The sequence below is a fragment of the Solanum verrucosum genome, unplaced genomic scaffold (assembly GCF_900185275.1).
Source record: "Solanum verrucosum unplaced genomic scaffold, falcon-dt-bn FXZP01000128.1, whole genome shotgun sequence".
NCBI lineage: Eukaryota > Viridiplantae > Streptophyta > Magnoliopsida > Solanales > Solanaceae > Solanum > Solanum verrucosum.
Genome location: NW_026020327.1, coordinates 2,409,490 through 2,433,586, shown reverse-complemented (window position 1 = coordinate 2,433,586; position 24,097 = coordinate 2,409,490). Strand labels below are relative to the sequence as shown.

Below are 24,097 nucleotides of genomic sequence, written 5' to 3'. Positions count from 1 at the left end.
CAAAAAATTTTAAACAAGCAAATTCTCATATTTTATTCTCTTGGTTTTATTTGTGCTTTTTTTCTTAATTCAAAGTCAAACATGACTTTCCTCGTTGCCCAAACTGATCATGGTATATATATTTTTTTCTATTTTTTTATGTCTTATTTGACTTCTTAAATTATATATTCAGTCGTTGTCTATTTGATTTGATGCTTGAACTTGAGATTTTTGATTAAAAATTCATTACTTATTTGAAAAAGTGTTACCAATGTTACTTGACTTCTTAAATTATTTATCTAATCATTATCTTTCTGCTTTGCTGTTCTAACTTGAAATATTTTATTAAGAATTTGTTACTACTTGTATTTGAAAAAGTGTTAATTCTCTTTGATATGTCACTAAACGCATCAAAATTCGAGTTTTATGAATTTCATTATTCTATCCCTTTAATATTATTAGGTTCTAAAGTTTATAATTGGTACATATTTATTAAATAGATTTTCAAAGACATATATAAGGTATCATTGAGTTATTTTTTCGTTACAAACTAATTTTATGACTTTTTTTGCGATAAATTGATAGTTCGATGATTATTTGTGAAATAAAGATTTGATAGTTATGTGCTTGATCTTGTTAGGAGTACAAGTGGACAGCAAAAAGGAAAATTCTGATGGTGTATTTGTTGTCCCTAGCAATAATGCATTTGGCAATTCATTCAGGTAATTAATTATAACATTATTTTCTCAATCAAGAAATTATATAAAATTTAATATAATGTATATATACGACTTGTCCTGACGTTACTTAATTATCGATGCAGGAATTATAGTGCAGAGACTGAACGCCAAAAGATAGTGCGTGAACTCTATCGTCAGAGTCACATTAACCAAACATATGATTTTGTAAGATTCCAAACAAATAAACTAAAAAATTCTTGGAATTAGAACTTTTTTTTAGTACATTGGAAGGGAGCAAAAGCTTCATTATACTTGATTGTATCGTTCCAACTTAGTAGATTTTATTTATGTCTGACATTCGTTTGCTAGAAAATCTGCATATTTGATTGTAATGCACGTATATTTTAAACAGGTGAAAAAGATGAGAGAAGAATATGAAAAGGTGAATAAAGTGGAAATGAGCATATGGGAATGTTGTGAACTTTTGAATGAAGTTGTGGATGATAGTGATCCTGATTTGGATGAACCACAAATTGAGCATTTGTTGCAAACTGCTGAAGCTATTAGAAAGGATTATCCTAATGAAGATTGGTTACACTTAACTGGCCTAATTCATGGTTTGTTCAGAAGAAGAAAAATTTAATTTTAATTTTTTTTATAGGGGTTTAAAAGGATTAATTTTTTGTCCTAAATGTTGTAGATCTTGGCAAAGTTCTTTTGCTTCCTAGCTTTGGAGGGCTTCCTCAGTGGGCTGTTGTTGGTAAGAATTTCGTTTCGGGAACTCTTTCATTCGAACTTTTTATGTGGCGTGCTTAAGACATACAAAATTAAAGGACATTTTGGTACGTTTTACAGGTGACACATTTCCCCTTGGTTGTGCTTTTGATGAATCAATTGTGCTTCATGAGGTGTTTTTTTTCTTCTTGAGATTTGCTTTTTCCCTTACTAGAGTCGATGGTCTCTCAGAAACAACCTCTCTATCTGTATAAGGTAGTGGTAAGGTTGTGTACAAACCACTTTCCTCAGATCCTACTCGTGGGATTACAGTGGGTTCGTTGTTGTTGTTATGAAGTTCCATTCTTCATATTACTCAAATTGTCTATTCTGCAGCAATTAAAGGGAAATCCTGATAACAACAATCCATCTTACAACACAAAATATGGAGTTTATTCTGAAGGATGTGGGCTTAATAATGTGGTGATGTCTTGGGGCCATGATGACTATATGTACTTGGTATGCATTTTTTCTTATTATTCAGAATAAAAACCTTTCAAATTTAGTGACAATAAATGAAGAATTATATCTGATTTAACATAATGTGTGTAATTATGCAGGTGGCTAAAGCAAATAAAACTACTCTTCCATCTGCTGCATTGTTCATCATCCGATATCATTCCTTCTATCGTAAGCAATACATAATTAACTTGTTTTTTTGTTGTTTTCAACAACGTACCTAGTGTAATGATGTATGCAAATCTTACCCCTACGACTTGACGGATATAATGGTTAAACTGTATTGCTAATCTTGAACTGTTGTTATGTAGCTCTGCATAAGTCAGGGGCATATACTCACTTGATGAATGAGGAGGATCATGAAAACCTGAAATGGCTTCAAATCTTCAGGTAAGTTTTTTTTTTCCAATTACATAATTTGTACTTCTGCTTGCTTCTTGGTTTGAAGGGAGTCTTGTAGCAACGGTAAAGTTGTTTACATGTAGACTGCCTACATCACTCTTTAGGATTGCGGCTCTTTGCTTAGTACACCGAACTGCCCTTTTACTTGCTTCTCTTGACGACCTTTTCAGAATTAACTGTTGAGAATATGGGTTGACTGAATATTGTGTATATTGACAGCAAATATGATCTGTATAGCAAGAGCAATGTTAGGATTGATGTGGAGAAAGTGAAACCTTACTACATGTCCCTCATTGAGAAGGTAAATTTTAATTTGCCTTACTAGTTGAGTAAAGAGCAAATACTTTTATACTATAACTCCTCAATCCGAAGTAAGTTGGACTCAGCTATATGAATCCTCACCGTTCCATACAATCTTTTCGTTCTGCTTTACTGAACTAACGTCAAACATTTTGATTGCAGTATTTCCCAGCCAAATTGAAGTGGTGAAATCTTCTAATTAGAGCAGCTATGAAACAAGATGCTTGTGGATACAAAACAACAAGATTCAGGAACTAGTTATGGGATTTTATTTGTGCATTTTTTTTCCTTTTTCTTGGGGTGGGTTGGGGTAGGGTATGGTGTTCCATTATGCTGTTCCTAATGTTTCATAAATAAAAGAGTTTATTTGTTGAAAATGCATTTGACTTTTATTCAATTATTGTGATGACACAAACTGTATCTCCTCTTTGGGAAATTGCAGTGAAAATGCGTAGAAATGCAAGCATATACAACAACGTACCCAGTATAATCCCACAAGTAGTGTCTAGAGAGGGTAGAGTGTACGTAGACCTTACCCCTACCTTGGGAGATAGAGAGGTTGTCTCCAATAGACCCTCGACAAGAATGCAAGGATATCTAAGATAAAATCATCACAGCTAGAAGGAACTTTGAAACAAAAGAAAGAGTATGTCTCTCTATATCAAAGCAAGACATTCTTAACTGGCTTGAAAATAACAAGTAAATTTGTATCATCTACTCAACTGGCTTTGACATTGGCAGCTCATTATCTGTTCAAACTCATTGTACCGACTCATATAACAAACTAAGCGGGAAAAAAATTGCTGGTTTAGTTAGTGAAGCAAACTGGACAGTGTTGAGGTTTCATTGCTTACCTCCTTCAATAGTTGCTACTTGTGGTCCATCAGTGTTGGATGTGATTAAGTTTGCCCTTTAATGCTGTTACCTCCTTCCGTAGTTGATACTAGCGGTCCATCGGTGACATATCTTTCCTCTAATACTACTCGAAAGTCCAAACCAACAATACACATCATAACAATTGATATAACTCTAAGCTTTAAGATAGACATTTGTTGTTGATATTCATCACAAGAACATAACTGGATTACCAACACAGTTCTGGTTTAAGCAGAGATTGTATGTACTTAACTGCAACTCCATTTAAGAACACATAAGAGTGTTGATAAGTCCATCCAGTTAATTGATTCTCAGGATACCTTCCGATGCATTGTCCCATATTACAACCTCTTTTCACTCCAAATTTAGTTCATCAGCTTCCAGAACTTTGTCGTCTCCATCTATTAAGTAAAATCGTTCTTCAATTTACGCATAGGAAAACTGAAATAAAGTCTACCAGAGTTAATAATCCTTGCAGAAACAGTGACTAAAAACTGTTACCACTGCAGTAAAATGTACAATCTACTCTTCTCGATCCTAAAGAGAACATAACAATCACTGTGTATGATCAATAATGTGTTCAATATGATCACTAACTATGCCAGCAACAACATCAGGAGAAAACCTACTCATCATATCATCCCTTGCCTGCTTACCTCTGGCCTTAGCTTCCTCATGATTTCTCATTACATGCCTCATTAGCATTTGCAGCTTATTAACCGAAGGTTCAGCCCATAAATGCCCCTTAAATGGACCTTCTGTGACTTCACTCATACTATCGACAGGCAATGGGTAACTATTATCTTCTGTCATGAACTCAGTTGGTCCTGACCAATTTGTAGCAATCACGGGCAAAGTCATTGCCATTGCCTCCACAATAGGCCTACCCCAACCTTCACCTCTAGATGGCAAAACAAATGCATTAGCAGCCTTGTATAGCCTAGGCATATCAACCTGAGCTATGTGTTCGTCGATTACATATACTCTAGCCCAACCATCTTTCGGTTCTTCCAAATCCGATTTCTCCACATATTCAACAATCTTGTTACCAAAATCCCTATCAGAATGATACGGATTCGTTAACAGATACAAAACCACATCATCACCTCCCGAAAACTCCTTCAAGTAAGACCTCAACAAAACATCCCATCCTTTCCTATATTCCCACTTGAAAATACTCAAGAACACAAACTTTTCTCCATTTGAAAATGACCCCATCACTGAATTCCCTAATGACTCTAAATCCAATGCCTCATACTTCACTGGATCAAAAAAAATAAGATCAACAGGCTGAACAATCTTGACAATTTTCAATGGATCAACCCCACTTTCAGTAAAAGTTTTCACATGAAAATCAGTAGGAACCCAAACAAAATCCAAAAGATTACACCTTTTTACATGTTCATCATTAACTCTATCAGTCTCAAACATGGTCCTTCCAACTACAGCCTTAAAATGACCATAACCAATAGGTGGACATGGAAGTGTATCAAAAAGTGGAGGATACCAAGCACCAGGCTCACTATGACAAACAACAACAGTCTCATTCAACTTACATTCTCTATGGTAAAGCTCAACAGCCAAATTTCTCATATCTAAAGGTAAACCCTCCCAAAATTCAAGATTTTCAAGATCCCCATGTTGCTCAATTTTCAAATTAAAGATTGGATTTTTATTCATTGAGTAATTATGTAAAGCTAAAATGTATGACCAAGCTTCTGAGCTGTACCCACCTCCTGAAAGAAATGGAGCCATCCATAGAACACAATAAGGGGCTGTGTAAATGGGGTTTCTTGAAATTTGTTTCTGAACTGTTGGATTCAGCCAATTTGATCTGAGAAAAAAGAGTTTCTTGAACTGATCTGTTTTGCTAATACTGAATGAAATTGCTAATAGGAGTACCAAGATTGATAGAAGATAAAAGGGTTTGAGTTTTCCGATGAAAGGAAGATTCCGTCCGGGTGACGGCGGCGGTGGCGGAGGTGGCGGCGGGAGGTGGCCGGAATCTAGTCTTTCGGCGGAATGCATAATCAGAACGGAGATAGAGAGCGCCGTGTTTGAGCAAAACTAAATAACTTTATGTTTTTAGTAACAAGGACTATGAGAATTTTTATGTTTTTTTTATTTTCTTTTATTACTAGTATAATATCCTGTGTAAATACGGACCCAATATATGTTATTCTATTTATCTCACTTTAATATCTTGAATAGTTAATTATTACTCCCTCTGTCCCAATTTATATGACTTATTTTTCTTTTTAGTCAGTCCCAAAAAGAATGATACATTTCTATTTTAAGTAACAATTTTGCTATAAAATGTCTATTTTACCCTTAATGAAATGATTTACAGCCACACAAATTTCTATCATTCATTTTGGACCACAAGTTTTAAAGTCTTCCTTTCTTTCTTAAACTTCGTGCCGAGTCAAAGTACCTCATATAAAATGGGACAGAGGGAGTATGTTTTATAGTACTTTTAATGTAAATATCAAATAATATATGTTACTCTCCCAATTTTTATGTTAGCACGTATGAAATTTCGAGAGTCAACTAAATTTTAATATGTTTTTTAAATTGTTAATTATTGTGATTTTATAAGACTATATTTTCGTAATTTTTAAATACATAACATACTTAAAAAGAAATAAGATAAATAAATTAAAACGGAAAAGTTACTAAATATAAATCGAAGAAATTGAGGAACAAGGACAAATCGGAGAATTATGTGACTAATCCTAAGCAACCCAATATATGTTGCTCCATTTGTCTTAATTTATGTGGCTATCTTCTCATTTTTAAATAGTTTAAGTTGTTAATTATTGTGATTTGTTGTATTTTTTTTATGTAATTTAAAATAACATGTTATTTCATATTGTATCAATTTATGTGGCACATGTAAAAAAAATTTAGTAAATAATTTTTTTAATATGCTCTTAAAATATTTTAATTTGTTATTTATTGTAATTTATGAAGTAATATTTTTCATAATTTAAATATATAACATACTAAAAATAAAAACATGACAAAAAAATTGAAACATAATTATTAAATATAAATAGTGGAAATAATTGGATAGCAATAAAAGGCGAGGAGCTTAGGGAATGATTAAGCAATTTATTTAATTCCAGTCATATAAAATCTAGCAAATACTCACTGGTTTATGGAAAAATTGATATGTCCCTATCAGACGAGCTTCTTGAAAAATAGACAAGTTACTGACAATGCTACTCCCTCTGTCTCAGTTTATGTGATTTACTTTCTTTTTTAGTCAGTCCCAAAAAGAATGACACATTTCTATATTAAACAATAATTAGCTATAAAATGTCTATTTTACTCTTAATGAAATGATTTACAGCTACACAAATTTCTATCATTCATTTTGGACCACAAGTTTTAAAAGTCTTCCTTTCTTTCTTAAACTCCGTGCCGAGTCAAAGTACCTCACATAAAATGGGACGGAGGAAGTATCACCGTACAAGAAATCATTAACCACTTCAAAAAAATGAAAGGAAAACTTGGTAACCTCATTATGAAAATTGACATTGAAAAGGTTTTCGAAAAATTCGAATGGTCTTTTATAAAATTCACTCTTCATTACTTTAAATTTTCGCTTAATATTATAAGCTTTATAATGTCTTGCATATGCACAAGTAATGTCTTCATCCTTATAAATGGGTCAAGAACTGAGTTTTTTAAACCATTAAGAAGACTTAAACAAAGAGATCTCATGTCGATGTATATCTTTATTCTATGTATAGAAGTTTTATCTCATAATATTAATCAAGTCATTGATGCAAAAATTTGGAATCCGATAAAATCTCGATGTTGGTCCGTTCCTTTTTCACTTATTCTTTGTCGATGGCTTAGTCCTAATGTCTAAAGCAACCCTGAATGATTGTAAATCAATCAAAGACACCCTTGAGAATTTTTGTGAATGGTCTGTACAAAATATCAATAACCTTAAATCAAAAATTATTTTCTCTAATAACTGCTCCCAAAATATTAAAGACGTTATATCAAATCATATGAATATAAAGCCGAGCGAGTCCTTTCGAAAATATCTTGGCTTTCCAATTTTTCATAAAAGACCTTTGAAAAGAGACTACCAATTCATCTTGGATAACCTGCAGGCAAAACTTACATGATGGAAAACCAGATTCTTGAATATTGCAGGACGCACAACACTAGTCAAATTTTCCCTTAATAACATTCCGTCTCATGTTATGCAATATATAAAATTACCTAATAACATCTCCAAATAAATTGATCGCTTACAATGAAAATTTATATGGGGTACTACCAACTTTAAAAGGAAATTACATCTCCTAAATTGGGATACAATTACTAGGCCTAAGGGGGGAGGAGGTTTAGGAATCCAAAAGTGTAAGTTAAAAAATGATGCCTTACTTTCAAAACTAGACTGGAGGCTGGAGAATTTATAAAAATCCCGCAACTTTGTGGGCTGCCCTCCTTATTAATAAATATACCAGGAATACAAATCTTAACACTATAGATAATTATCTAAAAACCACTAGCAGTACTTGGAAAAATATTATTTTAGGTTGGAATTTTTGTAAAGAATGTACTATTTGGGATTTAGGAAATGACAAAAACATAACTTATAAGTGACATTATTGTTGATGGATCTTGGAACCAAAACAGAATGAGTGAACTCTTGCTACCAAATGTAGTAAAATCTAAATTGACTCTATTTAAAAAATAATCTCTTAATCATTATTACGATATATTTTTCATAATAGTGCATTCTTCCAAAATTCTGAATACACCTCTAATTGACTAACTGACTAAGGAGGAGGAGGAGAATGAGCCTATGAAGAGACTATGAAGTGTGCTTCAAATATATGTGGTTCCTTCACTCTTTTGACAATTAGTGTCTAATTCCTCTATTGATCCACGATTTCATGGTGTATCAAAGTAATTTAATCATAGTATCGAATTATTTATTAATTTATTTTATTGCTTAAAACTTTATATCTTCTATATTTTGGCTATATTTTTAAAATTATTTATATTGTAAATTTCAAAAAAATAAAATGTATATAGATATAGTCATATAGATCAACATTTTTTCTTATTGCTTGTGATTTTTATGACTTTCCTCAATTCAAATTACTTGGCTTCAGAACTAGGTCATGACATTAATCCCAAATTTAAAAATAAAATAAAAATAGAAAGAGAGAGCGATGCAATTACAAATACAGGAAAATTTGAAATCAAAATATAACTTTTTAATTAATCTTTTATTCTTTTTTAAAACAGACTAATTTTTTTCGTAATAATAACTAAGTAAGAGGATAACAAGATATATTGATGGTGCAAATACAAGTAGAATGTCCTAGGCCTTCATCGTCACACCTTGATCCCACTACATGTTGTCCATAAAGTTGTTTACAAAATATTCCATAAATGCAAATAATGAGAAAAATAGAATAGCCGAAAAGATCGCACCAAAATTTTCCATTGAATAAATTTGTGGTGAATAAAGTAGTCACTCTACCTTTCTTTTATAATGGTAGAACCTCAAAGATTATAGTAACAAAGAAAATTCATAGTAGGTATCTTCTTAATGGAAATTTTTTAATTAACTTACCAATTGAGAAAGATTTACTTTTGAAGTCAATATATATGAAGAATATATAAAACTATTAATTGTAACAACAAATATATACATATGAATAATATGGAAAACTATTAATTGTAGAACCAAATTTTAGGTGTACAAAGTATAATTTATTTTAGATTATACTTAGATTTGTTGCTACAATTAATAATAATTGTTCAAAGAATAATTTATTGTAGCAACAATATGAAGAATATTGAAAACTATTAATTGTAACAACAAATCTTATGTGTACATAGTATAATTTATTTTAGATTATACTTTTTCATAAGAATAACAAATTTGAGGGGTATACCATGTTTTTTGCCCTTGTAAAAAATAATAGATTTTTTGAAAAACACTTTTGAAAAAATATTTCTCAAAAGTAAGTTGATTTTAAAAGTTTTATGAAATATGCTTTAAAGAAGCAATTATTTAAAAATTTGGCCAAACACTAATTTGCTCAAAAGTGCTTTTTAAAATTCGAAGAAGGGCCTTAAATATCCTTAAACTATTAAAATTGATACAAAAATACCATTTGTTATGATATTGCCTACAAAATGCTCTTGAAGTTAACCTTTGTAACCCTTTTATATCCTTTTCATAAGCGACCCTATTAATTAAATCAATTAGTCTTCTCATTTAATACAAGCACCATCTAATTCGTTTTAGTAAAAAAGACAAGCCTACAAAAACAATACTTTAAATTAGTCAAAATAAATATACTTTGGTGTAAGAAAAAAATAATTAATGAATCACATAGGAAATATTTTCATCAAATTCCACGAAAAGAAAGCCATAACAAAAGGAATGGAGGTGGAAAGAAGTTCCTCATGAGTTTTACATTGATTCAAGTATGTTATGTATATTGTAGTTTTACTTTTTTTTGGAAAATCATTTTGAAAGGTCAAAAATATTTTTACAATTAAGTAAAAATACTTGATTAAGTAAATAAGGTGAGCAATCATTAAAAGTCAGTTTTTATTTAGCAAAGTAAAAGTAAAAGTGAGAGACAACGAAATAAGGGGAAAATTCAACTAAGTTAAAAATTTAATATTAGAGTCTAAACATGCAATTACAATCCAAGCAATAAATTACAAAAGAAGTGAATCACATTCTGGCTTTTACCAAAAATGATAAATTCTGAAATCTAAGGTTTTGGGCCAAAGTGTTGCTGCATTTCGGCTTTCCTAGCCCACTCTGCCTTTTGTATATCAAAATGTATACATTTATTATATATCAACTCCCTCCACCTGTATATTAGCTTCTCTTTCCGCTTTGAAGAGGCAGATTCAAATAAGATGCATGCAAGCTGAAATGGAAGAGTCCAAATGGACTCATTCGAAGGAGTTCATGCCGTGAAAGGAAATAAAATTCAGTAGCGTAAAGGTTAAATAAGTTGGAAGAAATATATGGTCATTTGATAGGGAAGATGTAAGGGACTCAGATTTCAAAGGAAGCAAATTAAGACGAATAAGTGATAATTAATTATCCTATATTTAGCCAACGACATGCATTCTTAAGAATTAAACTATCATTGAGATCAGATTAACTTGGGCTGGGTATTGGCTAAAGTTTCGAGTTTGAATCTGATATTTGGGCCGATTTGGTCCCCAAGAGGCAAAGTTAAGAAATGACCAAATGAATTGTAATTTTGACGAATTTGAAATTAAGAATCTAGTAACCAAAATTATTTGAAATGAGACAAATCAAATAAAGTAAGTAACAATAAACATACTTTTATTAATTTTTGAAATGAAACATAGAATTACAAGAAAAATGATACTCACACACAAAATTAAACTCAACAACTTCATCTCGAATAATTATGTAATCAATAATCCTACTACTTATCACTTACCCTCCAATATTCCTTGTAGTTGAACTTCACATGCCATTGAATTCGAATAGGGCACATATGACTTGTGCACCCAACCATAGGAGAATTGTTGTGATATTTTCCAAAGCCTGAAGCTAGCTGTGGTTCGTCTCGACTACAAGGAACTAATTAATATACCAATTTTTTTTAAGAAAAAATTTAAAGGACATGTTTTGCAGGACTTACTCTACACAATTTCCATTGATCTTGTGGCAGCCACAACTGCATTTTTGGCACGCGGTACAATGGTGTGATCCGTTTAGAAGGCTGAGAGGGAGACACAGCATGTAGGAGCTTTTTGAGCTCCATCGGAACTGTGAGTATGTGCATGTGACTTTCCAAGTCAAATGCAGAGGAACTTATGAATGAAAAATGGATCTTACTCATGGCCTGTGTTACTCGCCTCCCATCTTCACTAACAAACTTACTGGGTTCAACTATTTTAGCAAGTCCACATGTATAACCAGGATCTGGTGTCTTCAAAGTGAAGCTCTTAGGAAGTCTAACTGTTCTGATTGTAGTTCCCGCGCCACCAACACTGAGTTGGAATGAACTAATAGCTTTTCCTGGATCTTGCACCAGCGAGTTGATTACTCCTCCCTTGCAGCAATTCGCACTCTGTTGATTGTACGGAGTTCCTGGCAGTAAATCAACAACTGCTGGATCCCTCTTGCTACAGTGAGGAATAATATTATATCCACTAAACTAAACTTGGAGCAATCTCCTTGCTCTGTCGTTTCACCTCCTATCATGCTCCATATTACTTCTTTGCTTGCCCACGTCCATCCCAACGTCCAGCCTGTTGGATTATGAAGGTCATTATAGCGTCATGCGGAAGCTTACAATTACAAATTATATGAGGATCAATTAGACGACACATAAAACTATATTAAAAGAAATATATTATTATATGATATGGCCAATTGACCTACATAATTAAAAACTAATCAAAAACATGGAAACTGTGGAGAGAAAATCTCTCCATAAACAAAACTCTAGAATGTCTAGAATAGGATCTTCAATTTATAAATTTCCAAATTTTTCCTCTAAGAAAAGAATAAACCAAATATGAAAGGAAAATATACCTTTCATGAAAAGTAAAAACATTTATGATAATGTTTTGTATCTTCTTTTAGGAAAAAATAAATTTCAAATAAGGTAAAAAAATAAGGGTAAAACCCTAACAAATCTCCCTTTTGGCTGAATTTTCTTGACAAAACTTGTCTGCCTTCTTCATATGCTTGATAATCCTGTTCTTCACAACATCTTCATATATCACTGCTGCTTATCATGATTTAAAAATTGATATGGGTTAAAAATTGGAGCCTTATGTTAAAAGTTATGAGCAGGGTTGAAAGTAGAGTTCATGCGTTAAAAGTAATATGAATGAGTTGAAAGTGGAGCTCATGTGTTAAAAGTAAGACGCATGAGTTAAAAGTGAAGTTCATGCGTTAAAAGTAAAATGTATGAGTTAAAAGTGGAGCCCGAGCATTAAAAGTTTGTTGGGGTTGAAAGTTGATTTTGTTTTTAAGGATAAAGCAGCAGGATTATTGTTGAAAATATATTTGAAAATTTTCTCCACATGTAGTAGAACAAAATCTTCATTATCATCACGTTGATTGCAAATTGATTTGAAACCACTTGAACCTGTCTTCAAACTCGTTCTATTGGATCATCAAACCATGTGCTCTGCTACCACTTGTTGGGTTATGAAGGTGATTATGGCGTCATGCGGAAGCTTACAATTGCAAATCATATGAGGATAAATTAGACGACACATAAAACTATACTAAAAGAAATATATTATTATATGATATGACAAAATGGGCCTACATAATTAAAAATTAATCAAAAGCATAGAAACTGTAGAGAGAAAATCTCTCCATAAACAAAACTCTTGAATGTCTACATTGTGGATGCTATTGTGTTATACTATGAGAATAGAGATCTTCAATTTATAGATCTCCAAACTTTTCCTCTAAGGAAAGAATAAACCAAATATAAAAGAAAAATATATTTTCCTTTCATGAAAAATAAAAACATTTATGATAATGTTTTGTCTCTTCTTTTAGAAAAAAATAAACTTCAAATAAAGTAAGAAAATAAGGACAAAACCCTAACACAGCTTGGGGCTTCGATATGCCTGTACTGGTGGTAGTTGAATATGGTCACAGTTGCCTGTTCATATTCACAACATTATATTATATTGTAAATGCACATTATTACAACTAGTAACAGTTAGTTTATTAACTTAAAATTTACGTGCAACTTACAACATATTCGCTAACATCCCATTTAACGGTTATATTTCCTTTGGGATCAAAACTATCATATGCTTCTAAAACTAGAGTAGAAAATAAAAAAATAAAAATCGTAACAAAAGCACCTGAACTAAATCGAAAAATCGAAAATCCATGGCAACAACCAAACTAAGGAAAAAAATTGAAATTAAGGTTGCGGAGCTGGTTGAGAGGGTTGGTATTTGTCAGATAGCTTGTTCACTGCTTGTACATTTAGGAAGTTGAAAGAAAACTTCTTTAGCGGTTCACTGGACAAGTATGGTCTAGGTGTTGAAAATGGGCAGAGTACCCAATTGAAGAAAAAATTTAAATGAAAAAAAAAACTTAAAGAGGATAGATGTTTATTACTTGTGTGCGTTGTAAGATGCCACACTTCCAATTGGAAAAAAATTGTGGTTATTTATAATATCCATCTTATTTTGGTTTGATTAAAAAAAATAAAAAAATCTCCCCTTTGTATCTCGAGTTGGGTCATGAAGGCCTAAACTTATTCCTTTTTTAGTCTACCTCATAGAAGTTGGTCATTGGGCTTATATACAAAGAAAGGGAAGCAAATATTAACTATTTATGAAAGTTTCTCTAGAAACTAAACTTGATGGAATTCAACTACGCTAAATTAAAATCCTAATGTTAGAAATCACAAACAACCTTTACAAGCAAAATGATTCAAATAGGTCTTTGCCTCTAAATGGCCACTACTCGTTCTTGGGCTTTTTGCTCCATTTTTTGCCCTATATATCAGCTTTCAATATTCTTGTATATTAGCTTTCCTTTCACGTGTTGAGATTTAATTCGGAGAAATTGTTCGATTTCGACACAACGAGAAGATGCAGGGGAGACGTGAGTCCAAGTAGACTCGGAGGTGTGGTTAATGGTTTCATAAGCAATAAAAAGAAAGAAAGTATGGATTGACAAAAACTATGAATAGATTTTAAAAAATGCATTGTAACGGAACTGGTTCCTTCATCCATTTTTTTTTGGATCCGAAGTCAGCCAACTGAGTCCCTACGTTAATTAGTTATGAGTGTAAATGTTATGCCTTTTATGTCTAAATTTCAATGTTTTAAGTAATGTCCTTTTGCTTTAATATATTGATATCAAGGCTTGCGGAGTAGAAGCTCAGACTGGACAGCAGATCGTGGTAGAACTTCGTACCCCAGAGCAAGCAGTGTCATATGTGAAATTGGTTGGCTAAAGTCAACTCTTAAGTAAGTGTCTCATGTATATTGAGTTAAGTTATTATTTATGTGTGTCACATGTGCATCCCGTGCATCATATATGCATATTGTGTGTCACATGTACATCTCGTGCATCATATGTACATTTTGTGTGTCACATGTGCGTCATATGTACATTTCGTGTGTCACATGTACATCTCTGCTGATTGTGGGGAGTTCCTGGCAGTAAATCAACAACTATTGGATCCCTCTTGCAGTAGTGAGGAATAATTCCACTAAACTTGGAGCAATCTCCTTGCTCTGTCATTTGAGCATGCTCCATATTATTTCTTTCCTCGCTCAGGTCCATCCCAACGTTCAACCTGGGGCTTGGATATGCCTGTACTGCTGGTAGTTGATTATGCTCACAGTTGCCTGTTCATTGACAATATTGTAAATATACGTGCAACTTACAATATATCCATCTGGGGACCAGCCGCTAACATCCCATTTAACGGTTATATTTCCGTTGGGATCAAAACTATCATATGCTTCTAAAAATAGAGTAGAAAATAAAAAAGTTAAAATCATAACAAAAGCACATGAACTAAAAGTAAGAGCAAAATATCGAAAATCCATTGCGAAAAGCCAAGCAAACTAAGGAAAATTAAAGAAGGAGAGAAGAATCTAATTCGAAAGCAAAAGAAAAAAATTGAAAGAAAAAGGTTGTTTGTCTCTTATATGCATGCCTTGCCTTCTTTTATTATATATATATATATATATATGTCCTCCAATTGCGGGTTCGTTGATAGATGTAATCGTAAATATGGATTTATTGACAATTTTAAAAATAAATAATATTAAATATAATTATTTAAATCAAATTCAACGTTTTAATATTATTTAATAAATTAAATAATAAATCAAAGCACTTCTAAAAATAAGTTATTTTTAGTAGCAATGCCAAACAAACTCTAAAAAGAAAAAAAAGTAAAAGATTCTACCAAATTTCAACCCTATGAAAACAAAAAGTAAAACTGCACAACAATCTCAATCTCCCCATAGAATATTTACGTTCACGAGAAAGCGATATCCCATCATTTTCAGAGTTGCCCATCTACAACAAAGAAGACATTACCTTTAATTTCCTACATCCTAACAGTAACATTAAAAGAAACAAAGACGGCATCTAATTAAAAAAGAAAATAACTATGAACTGTAATTAGAAAAAAAATATAACTATGAAGACCTAATATTAACTATTTATGAAAGTTTCTCTAGAAACTAAACTTGTCGGAATTCAACTAAGCTAAATTAAAATCCTAATGTTAGAAATCACAAGCAACATTTACTAGCAAAATGCTTCAAATGGGTCTTTGCCTCTAAATGGCCATTGCTCGTTCTTGGACCTTTTGCTCCATTTTTGCCCTATATATCAGCTTTCAATATTCTTGTATATTAGCTTTCCTTTCACGTGCTAAGATTTGACTCGAAGAAATTGTTGGGTTTTGACACAACGAGAAAATGTAGGGAAAACGTGAGTCTAAGTAGACTCGGGGGTGGTTAATGCTTTCATAAGCAATAAAAAGAAAGAAAGTATGGATTGACAAAAACTATGAATAGATTTTTAAAAATGCATTGTAACGAAACTGGTCCCTTCACCCATTTTTTTTTTTGAATTCTAAGTCAGCCAATTGAGTCCCTACGTTAATTAGTTATGAGTGTAATGTGCGTCACATGTGCATCTCGTGCGTCATATGTGCATATTGTGTGTCACATGTGCATTTCATGCGTCATATGTATATTTTGTGTGTCACATGTGCATCTCGTGCGTCATATGTACATTTTGTGTGTCATATATGCATTTCGTGCATTTGCATCATATGTACATTTTGTGTGTGACATGTGCATCTTCTGCATCATATATGTGCATCTCGTATGTCTCACATGCATCATATGTTCTTTACTATGAAAGTGACATTTTTGGAAGTCCTAAACAACATTTTTATATCCAGCCTGAACCTCTCAAAACAGAAGGTTAGATAAAGGCAAAAAACCACTAATTTGAATAAAGATGTCACGCCCCGAGCCTACATCCTGGGTGGGACCGGCACTCGGAGACCATTGTTGGCCCCAAGCGAACCCTTGGCTTGGCTTTCTTAACTCAAAGGAACTTAACTCAACAGCATAACTCAATGTAAAGAAAGGTTATAACCAACCAACTGATAAAAAAACTAGCCAAAAAGGCAACTCGAGTCTCAAAATATAATAGTTACATATATACATAGATAAGAGACTCAAAACTAACTGACTGACTGTCTATGAAGCCTTTAAATACTGGGATGGATGTTGGGACAGACCCCGCAACACCCTAATAAAACAAAACTAAGAACACAAAATAATTGAGTCCTCTGGAAAGCAAAGAGGCTCACCACTGACTCTGGAGTGCTCAGCTGGATCAACGACGTGCAGGATGCTGATCTGGGGTACCTGTGTCTGCATCGTCATAAGATGCAGGCCAACTGGCATCAGTACATTGAATGTACGAGTATGCGAGCTGGAAAGCTAAACCACGACTTAAGCTTGAAAAGAGTACAAGAGAACACTTATCTTGGCTCTGTTCAACTCATGAATAACTGAACTCAATATATAAAGCAATAAGACATGCAATATATAAAGCTTGTAAAACTCTTAAAACATGACGTAAAAATCATATTTATAATATCATGAAAATACCATGCTTCCTCTCAAGGTCTACTTGTGCAATGTATGAATGAAGTCTGATACCCCCATCCATACTAAGCAGAACCCTCGAGGAACCATGCTCTTTCTACTGTGGGAGCTTCTCTAACCGACAAACCACCATTATGAATATGAGTGGTGATACAACGTTTTACCTCACGTTGCCCGAGGACCATCCTATACCTTGCCGTGATATAGGAAGCTAATGATACAACATTTTACCTCACGTTGCCTGAGGACCATCCTATACCTGGTCTTGATATAAGAAGCTAACTTTACTAAGTGGATCCACTAGCTTAACTTTACGGGTTCATCTAAAAAGTATGACCCGTTAACTCCCATGTTGGCTACATGGTTCTTATGGAGAGTTGAGTTTAATATGAACTCGCGTCCCCAAATCGGTGCTCGATACTACTCCCAAAATGTTTTTGACTCATAAGTGTTTTAAACACATCTTTCTTTAAATGAGATAATTACTCAAAATCTAGCCCAAAGGCTCACTTGGAAACGATGTTCCTTTTTCTTGAAAACTAGCCCAAAGGCTCTTTTGGAAATCATAGTCCCTTTCTTACTCAAATGTAAAAAACATTTAGAAACTTCTTTGGGAATACATAGTTCCCTAATAGCTTTTGAGAAATGAACTCAACTTACACTATTGACTTAACTTGAGTCTTGAGACTCTTTACTTAGCTTGAAACTCTAAGCTCTTTGCTTGACTTGAAACTTGAGTCTAAAAATGAAGTTAAAACGTTCAATGAAGACTCTTGAAAAGCTTGAAGGACTTGCTTGAACTTACTTCTTAACATGGCTTGACTTGACTCTAACTTCTCTTTAACTTGATACTAACTTGCCTTGAATTGCACTATGGATTCAAGGTGTATGATCACACGTATTTAGATGAGTTCGGGATGTTTAGAAACACTTTGGGGTGTTGGAAACAACTAGGGAACATAGGTATAACACCTAGGAACATGCATGAGAAAGCATGGAAGGAATAGGAAAACTTCGCGCTCTGAGAGGCGCGGAGTGCCAGACCAGAAACCTCAGAGAGGGACTGCTGGCGTACTGAGAGGCGCGGCGCCCCAAGGGGAAAACCTCAGAGCCCCTTTTGGGGAGCGCTGGCAGGCGCGACGCGCCGACCCCTTTCCCAGAAAACTCAGCTTTCTCCCTCTTTTCTTCAACTCTAAACCATCCTTACTTCAATGGATCTAACCCCAAACACTAAGGATCATCAATCTCTCAACATACAATAGACTACAACTCAAATACACAACCCAATCATGTCTCACAACCAACAATAATTTCAACAACAACAACTAACAACTTCAACAACATCAAACCAACAACTTTAACAACATACCCACTCTTTTCTCAATAACAATGAGTTGGGTGTGTGGGGGAAAGGATCAACCCACACTAAGAGCTCACATACCTTGAAAGGGATCACCCCCGACGAAAATCCACGTTGATCTTTGACGGAAACTTGTTGATCTCCTCTTTCTCCTCTTCTTTTTCTCCTTCTTCTCTTCTTCTTCTCAAGCCCTAGCTTTTACTCTTTTAAAAATGGGACAAAATGATCCAAAGATCAGCCCTATACAACAATATAATCCCAAAAGACTTGGCTAGGGAAAAGACTAAAATGCCCTTAAAATTTCCGGACGGATTCCCTGCCAACTGCCCAACTTTCAATGGCCATAACTCGCTCATACAAACTCGGAATCGAGCAAACGCGGTGGCATTGGAAAGGTCATTGCACAAGCTTCACAACCATTACTGGAACTACTCCTAAATAATCCTGAGCTGGAAGTTATGACTGCTCAAAGTTGGCTAAAAACTCACTGATTTCCACACTTAGCCAAATTTTCCAGATTTTCAAATTTCTTCCAAAAATTAAAAATTTCCAATTCTAAGCCTCTTCTTAGTTATTTCAATTTGCCGGATGTTACAAAAGGATTTCCTGCCACTCTATATATATGATAGTAGTTCATACAATATAAACAAGAATGTCACCAATGGCTTAAGTAATAAAGCCTTTCATATGCTACCACCATTTGGCAAAAAAGGGATATGAATCGGGTTGTAGCACCACAGAGTAATCACCATTGAAATAAACTATTTTATTTGGTGTTCTTACAAAACCAACACTGAGTTGGAATAAACTAATAACTGTTAGTGGATCTTGCACCATCGATCTGTTTACTCATCCCTTGTAGCAATTTGCACTCTGCTGATTGTAATGAGTTTCAGATAGTAAATCAACAATTGTTGGATCCTTTTTGCAGTATTGGGGAATAATTCCTCTAAACTTGGAGCAATCTCCTTGCTCTATCGTTTGAGTTCCTGGCATGCTCCGTATTACTTTTTTCTTCGCCCAAATCCATTTTGCAACAAGTAAGTCATATGTTTCAAGATTAAGCATATGGACCAACATATTGGGCAATATGTTGAGACTTTTGTCACTTATGTGAGCGTATGTACAAACATAATATACAAATGTTGCCACAGATGCCAAACAACTATATAATAGGGAAAAATAACAGAAACCAGAATATACATACATTAATATGCTAAGCAAAACAAACTTCATCGTCAAAAATTTAACTACATCTAAATCCAGTTCTACAAAATTTAACTACATAACGATGGAATAGGTTCATTGTCCAACATGTGTATGACGCAAAAATTTAACTACATAATCTAGTTCTAAATCACAGCTACATAATTCACAACGAATATCATCTTCGTCGTCATTTTCCTTGGGCCAGCCTTTCTTGCGAAGTTTTTGCTCATGTTGATGAACAGTGCAACAAATGGGTCTTTGTCCCAAAACATAAGGTTTTGACACCCACATTCTGCCTAAGACTTGTCATAAATTATGTTGACATAACCTGATTTTATGTGGCTCTGTTTGTTTCATGTTGGCAGTAAACATTAAGCATACTCGCATGAATTCACCGCCTTTGAAGATTAAAATTATGGCAAGTGCATCAAATGCACTAATGCGTCCCCCGTCTGCTACTTGATTAATCATTTTCACTGCATTTAAGTCATTTTTGTTGAAAAACTCAAACTATAAAAGAATGAAACACATTTGAAAGGCAGAATACATTGATAAAAACGTGAATATAGTCAATACTAATGATAGAATACAACTTCGGCATTTGTTGAAACATATGAGTCTTATGTGGTAATATATGACTATTAAGTTGCGACATATAAGTCATATGTTGTGAGAGGTAAGTCATCTATTGCAACATGTTAAGTCATATGTTCCAATTTTTGACTATTATGTTGCGACATATAAGTCATATGTTTCTACATATCTCTATTATGTTACGGCAGATAAATCACATGTTGCAATATGTGCAAGTCATTTGGTGCAACATATCACTATTCTGTTACAACATATAAGTCATATGTTTCAACATATGATTATTTTGCTGCTACACATGTCTATTGTGTTACGGCTGATAAATCATATATTGCAACATATGAATATTTTGTTGCGACAACTAAATTATATGTTGCAAGAAGGAAGTCATCCGGTGCAACATATGACTAGTTTGTTGCAATATGTAGGTCATATGTTGCAACATATGACTTTTTTGTTCCAATATTTTACTTATTTAACATGAGTCAACTATTGCAACTAATATAACCATCTGCTGGTAACGCGAATGTAAATTATTGAAAAAACTGCAAGTATACCCAGACGATGGATAACTCAAAGAACTATTAATTTTACTTACCAAACAAAGTGGTGTGTGAACACAATCACTTGTGAAGTAATACCAATTGATATAGAACGAAATCTGGTCCACTGATTAACTAAATTTGATTGAAGAAGAAGCACAAGGAATACCAGCCCAGAATAATAATGGCGAGCAACAAAACGATAATTTTACTAAGAATGAACAAGATGAAAAAGATGAAGAGAATAGGAAGAAAGCAAAAACGAACAAGAAGAAGAAGAAAAGGGGGCAACTGTCGGGGATTTGGCAGTTTTTATTTCCTCTTTTGGCTAGCTTACCTCCATTTTTGGTTCCCACCAATTTTGGTTAAATTATGTTTGTCTTTTACTTTTTTACCCCTCATTTAATACAATGGATCAAACTGTCAACTTAAAAACTTGAGGGCAACTCGCACACATGCCTCATTAATCCTTAATCCTTAATTACATAATTGTCACATACACTCAATTAAAATAATTTGTGTCACCACCATTTAATTTTGAAACCTTAATGTCACCCTTAATTCAAAATCTCGAGAAACATAGATAAGGTGACGTGACACATCTCTTTCCTACACGTCGTAACAATGTAAACATTAAAAGGAAAAAATATGACATCGTAAAAAGAAAATGTTATTTGTATTTTTGTACCTCCAAAGAAGTAAATGAACGGACAATCATTTTTAATACAATAATTTGAAGTTGTTTCATGAAAACCCACTTTGTTCATTATTAAATATTGCTCAAAAGGCAACCAAGTTATAGATGTCTAATCTTTAGAGACATTAACAATAAGTACAAACCATTCTACATGTTTGAAACTCAATTTTGATTCAAGTTATTATTTGTGTGCACCACATGTACATCTCGTGCATTATATGTACATTTTGTGCGTTATATGTGCATCTGGTGTGTCATATGTACAGTTTATGTGTTATATATACATTTTGTGTGTCACATGTGCATTTTCAACATCATATATGTGCATCTCACGTGTCTCACATGCATCAAGAAAGTGATATTTTTTGAGGTATACTGTCCAACAACTTATCTAACCTGAACCTTCTCAAAATAGAAGGTTAGATAGAGGCAAAAAACCACTAGTCTGGATGAAAGATTTTGAGTCACTAACATTTATGATATGTAGTAGTTCATACAAGATGAACAAGTATATCACCAATGGATTTAGTAATGAAGCATTCCACATGCTACCATCATTTGACAAAAAAGGATATGAATCCAATTGTGACATCACAGAGTAATCACCATTGAAATAAACTATTTATTTGTTGTTCACACAACACCAACACTGAGTTTTAATGAACTGACAACTGTTGGTGGATCTTACACCAAGGAGTTGATTACTCATCCCTTGCAGCAATTTGCACTCGGCTGATTGTAAGGAGTTCCAGGGAGTAAATCCAACAACTGCTGGATCCTTCTTGTAGTAGTGGGGAATAATTCCTCTTAACTTGGAGCAATCTTCTTGCTCTGTCATTTGAACTCCTGACATGCTCCATATTACTTCTTTCTTCGCCCAGGTTCATTCCAACCAGTGGCGGACACAAAATTTTCGTTCAGGGGTTCGAAAAATTAAAGTATAAACATGTAAATAAGCTTTTAGAAATGGGATCCTTGAATTCTTTTGGGTTTAAAACCACACTTTTAACACGTTTTTTAATTATTTTTTTTAAAAAGTGAAAAACATAACTGAAACTAAAATAGGAAAAAATAACCTTGAATTCTTTTGGGTTTACAACCACACTTTTAACACGTTTTTTAAAATAAAAAAGAAGTGAAAAACAGAACTGAAATAGGAAAAAATAAAACACTATCACTGGGATTCAAACTGGTGCCGTGACGCTTAATTTCTGGGGACTTGCCACTGCGCTAGCAGTTTCTCCTTGTCATTGAGGGGGTTTACAATATATATATCTACAGAAATATACAAAATTTACCTTATATATACGGTGTAATTTTTTTCCGAGGGAGTTCGGGTGAACCCCTAAAACCCACGTGGGTCAGCCCCTGATCCCAACGTCCAGCCTGAGGCTTGGATATGCATGTACTGCTGGTAGTTAGATATCGTCACAGTAGTATGTCCATTGACAATGTAAATGATTTGAAGTAGCTGGAGTTAATTAATTAAATAAATGCAGACTAAAAGATACAATGTACATGAAACTTACAATATGTCCATTCTGGGATCAGTCGGTGACATCCCATTTAATTGTGACTTTTTGTTGGGATCAAAAGTATCATATGCATGTAAAAAAGAGTAGAGTATAAAAAAATTAACATTATAACAAAAACACATGAACTAAAATTAGAAAGAGAAAGAAAACGAAAATCCATGGCCAAAAGCCAAGCAAACTAAAGGAAAAGAATAAAAGAAGAATTATCTTTATTATATAAGAGAGAGAGTTACAAATGAAGCAACCACCCACACCATTGACATATTTGCTTCCTAGAATTAAGATTGAATTAAGAGTTATTTTGGTCATTTAAGGCTTTCCACTTTAGACTTCAAGCTTTAATTGTGTTGTACTAATATTTGTGTTGTGTGAACATTTCCTATTAAAGACAAAAGATACATCATTTATAGTTTATGCCTTTTCACATGTGAGTCCCACCTAGAGCTAAAGGTACCGCATTAGTTTGTCCCTTTTTACCGTGGGTCTGCAATGTATTTTCAGAATATTTTAAAAAAACTTTTTTTTGGTTCTATTTTAATATAATTTTCTTGTGGAATCGAATTTAATTATTTTCTTTAATTTCTATATTCATAGACTTAAGTTGTAGCTTCACTATTTTGAATATCACTAATATTTTTGAGTAAAAAATTAACGATCAATAAAAAATACTTTAATGATGGACTTCTTCATATTATATATAATTTATTTTAGAATAAGAATTTAAAATCAAAGCAAAAGAAAAAAATTTGAACGAAGATGAAGAAGTCTATTTGTGATTTTGTCACTTATATTAATTGGTGGATATTTACAAAAAAATGTATGAAATAGAAAACTATTAATTCAAATTAAATGTTATAGTCATAGTTTATTTTATTTGTAATTCGCAGCAAACATCCCATTTTTTTGTCATCTGATTCGATATATAATTAGCCATTTTCGGTATACAAATGTATAAAATATATAAAATGTGTTTGTGTTTGTATAAAGCGAGAGAAAAGTGTATA

At 33.2% G+C, this 24,097-nt stretch overlaps 2 protein-coding genes and 1 pseudogene across 2 annotated transcripts; 1 reads left to right on the top strand and 2 right to left on the bottom strand.

The window, feature by feature from the left end:
• Positions 1 to 81: 81 nt before the first annotated feature.
• Positions 82 to 2,971, top strand: LOC125835743 (probable inositol oxygenase). Its single transcript, XM_049514841.1, has 11 exons — positions 82 to 112; positions 620 to 701; positions 803 to 884; positions 1,072 to 1,276; positions 1,360 to 1,419; positions 1,515 to 1,567; positions 1,770 to 1,892; positions 1,994 to 2,063; positions 2,204 to 2,282; positions 2,514 to 2,595; positions 2,757 to 2,971. Exons 1-11 carry the CDS (start codon positions 82 to 84, stop codon positions 2,781 to 2,783), a joined length of 894 nt encoding a protein of 297 aa, XP_049370798.1. The 3' UTR covers positions 2,784 to 2,971.
• A 1,024-nt stretch (positions 2,972 to 3,995) lies between these two features.
• On the bottom strand, positions 3,996 to 5,498 carry LOC125835864 (uncharacterized). The gene has a single exon (XM_049514964.1). It carries the CDS (start codon positions 5,496 to 5,498, stop codon positions 4,026 to 4,028), a length of 1,473 nt encoding a protein of 490 aa, XP_049370921.1. The 3' UTR covers positions 3,996 to 4,025.
• A 4,742-nt stretch (positions 5,499 to 10,240) lies between these two features.
• LOC125835742 (COBRA-like protein 1) lies at positions 10,241 to 22,411 on the bottom strand (annotated as a pseudogene).
• Between the last annotated feature and the right edge of the window lie 1,686 nt (positions 22,412 to 24,097).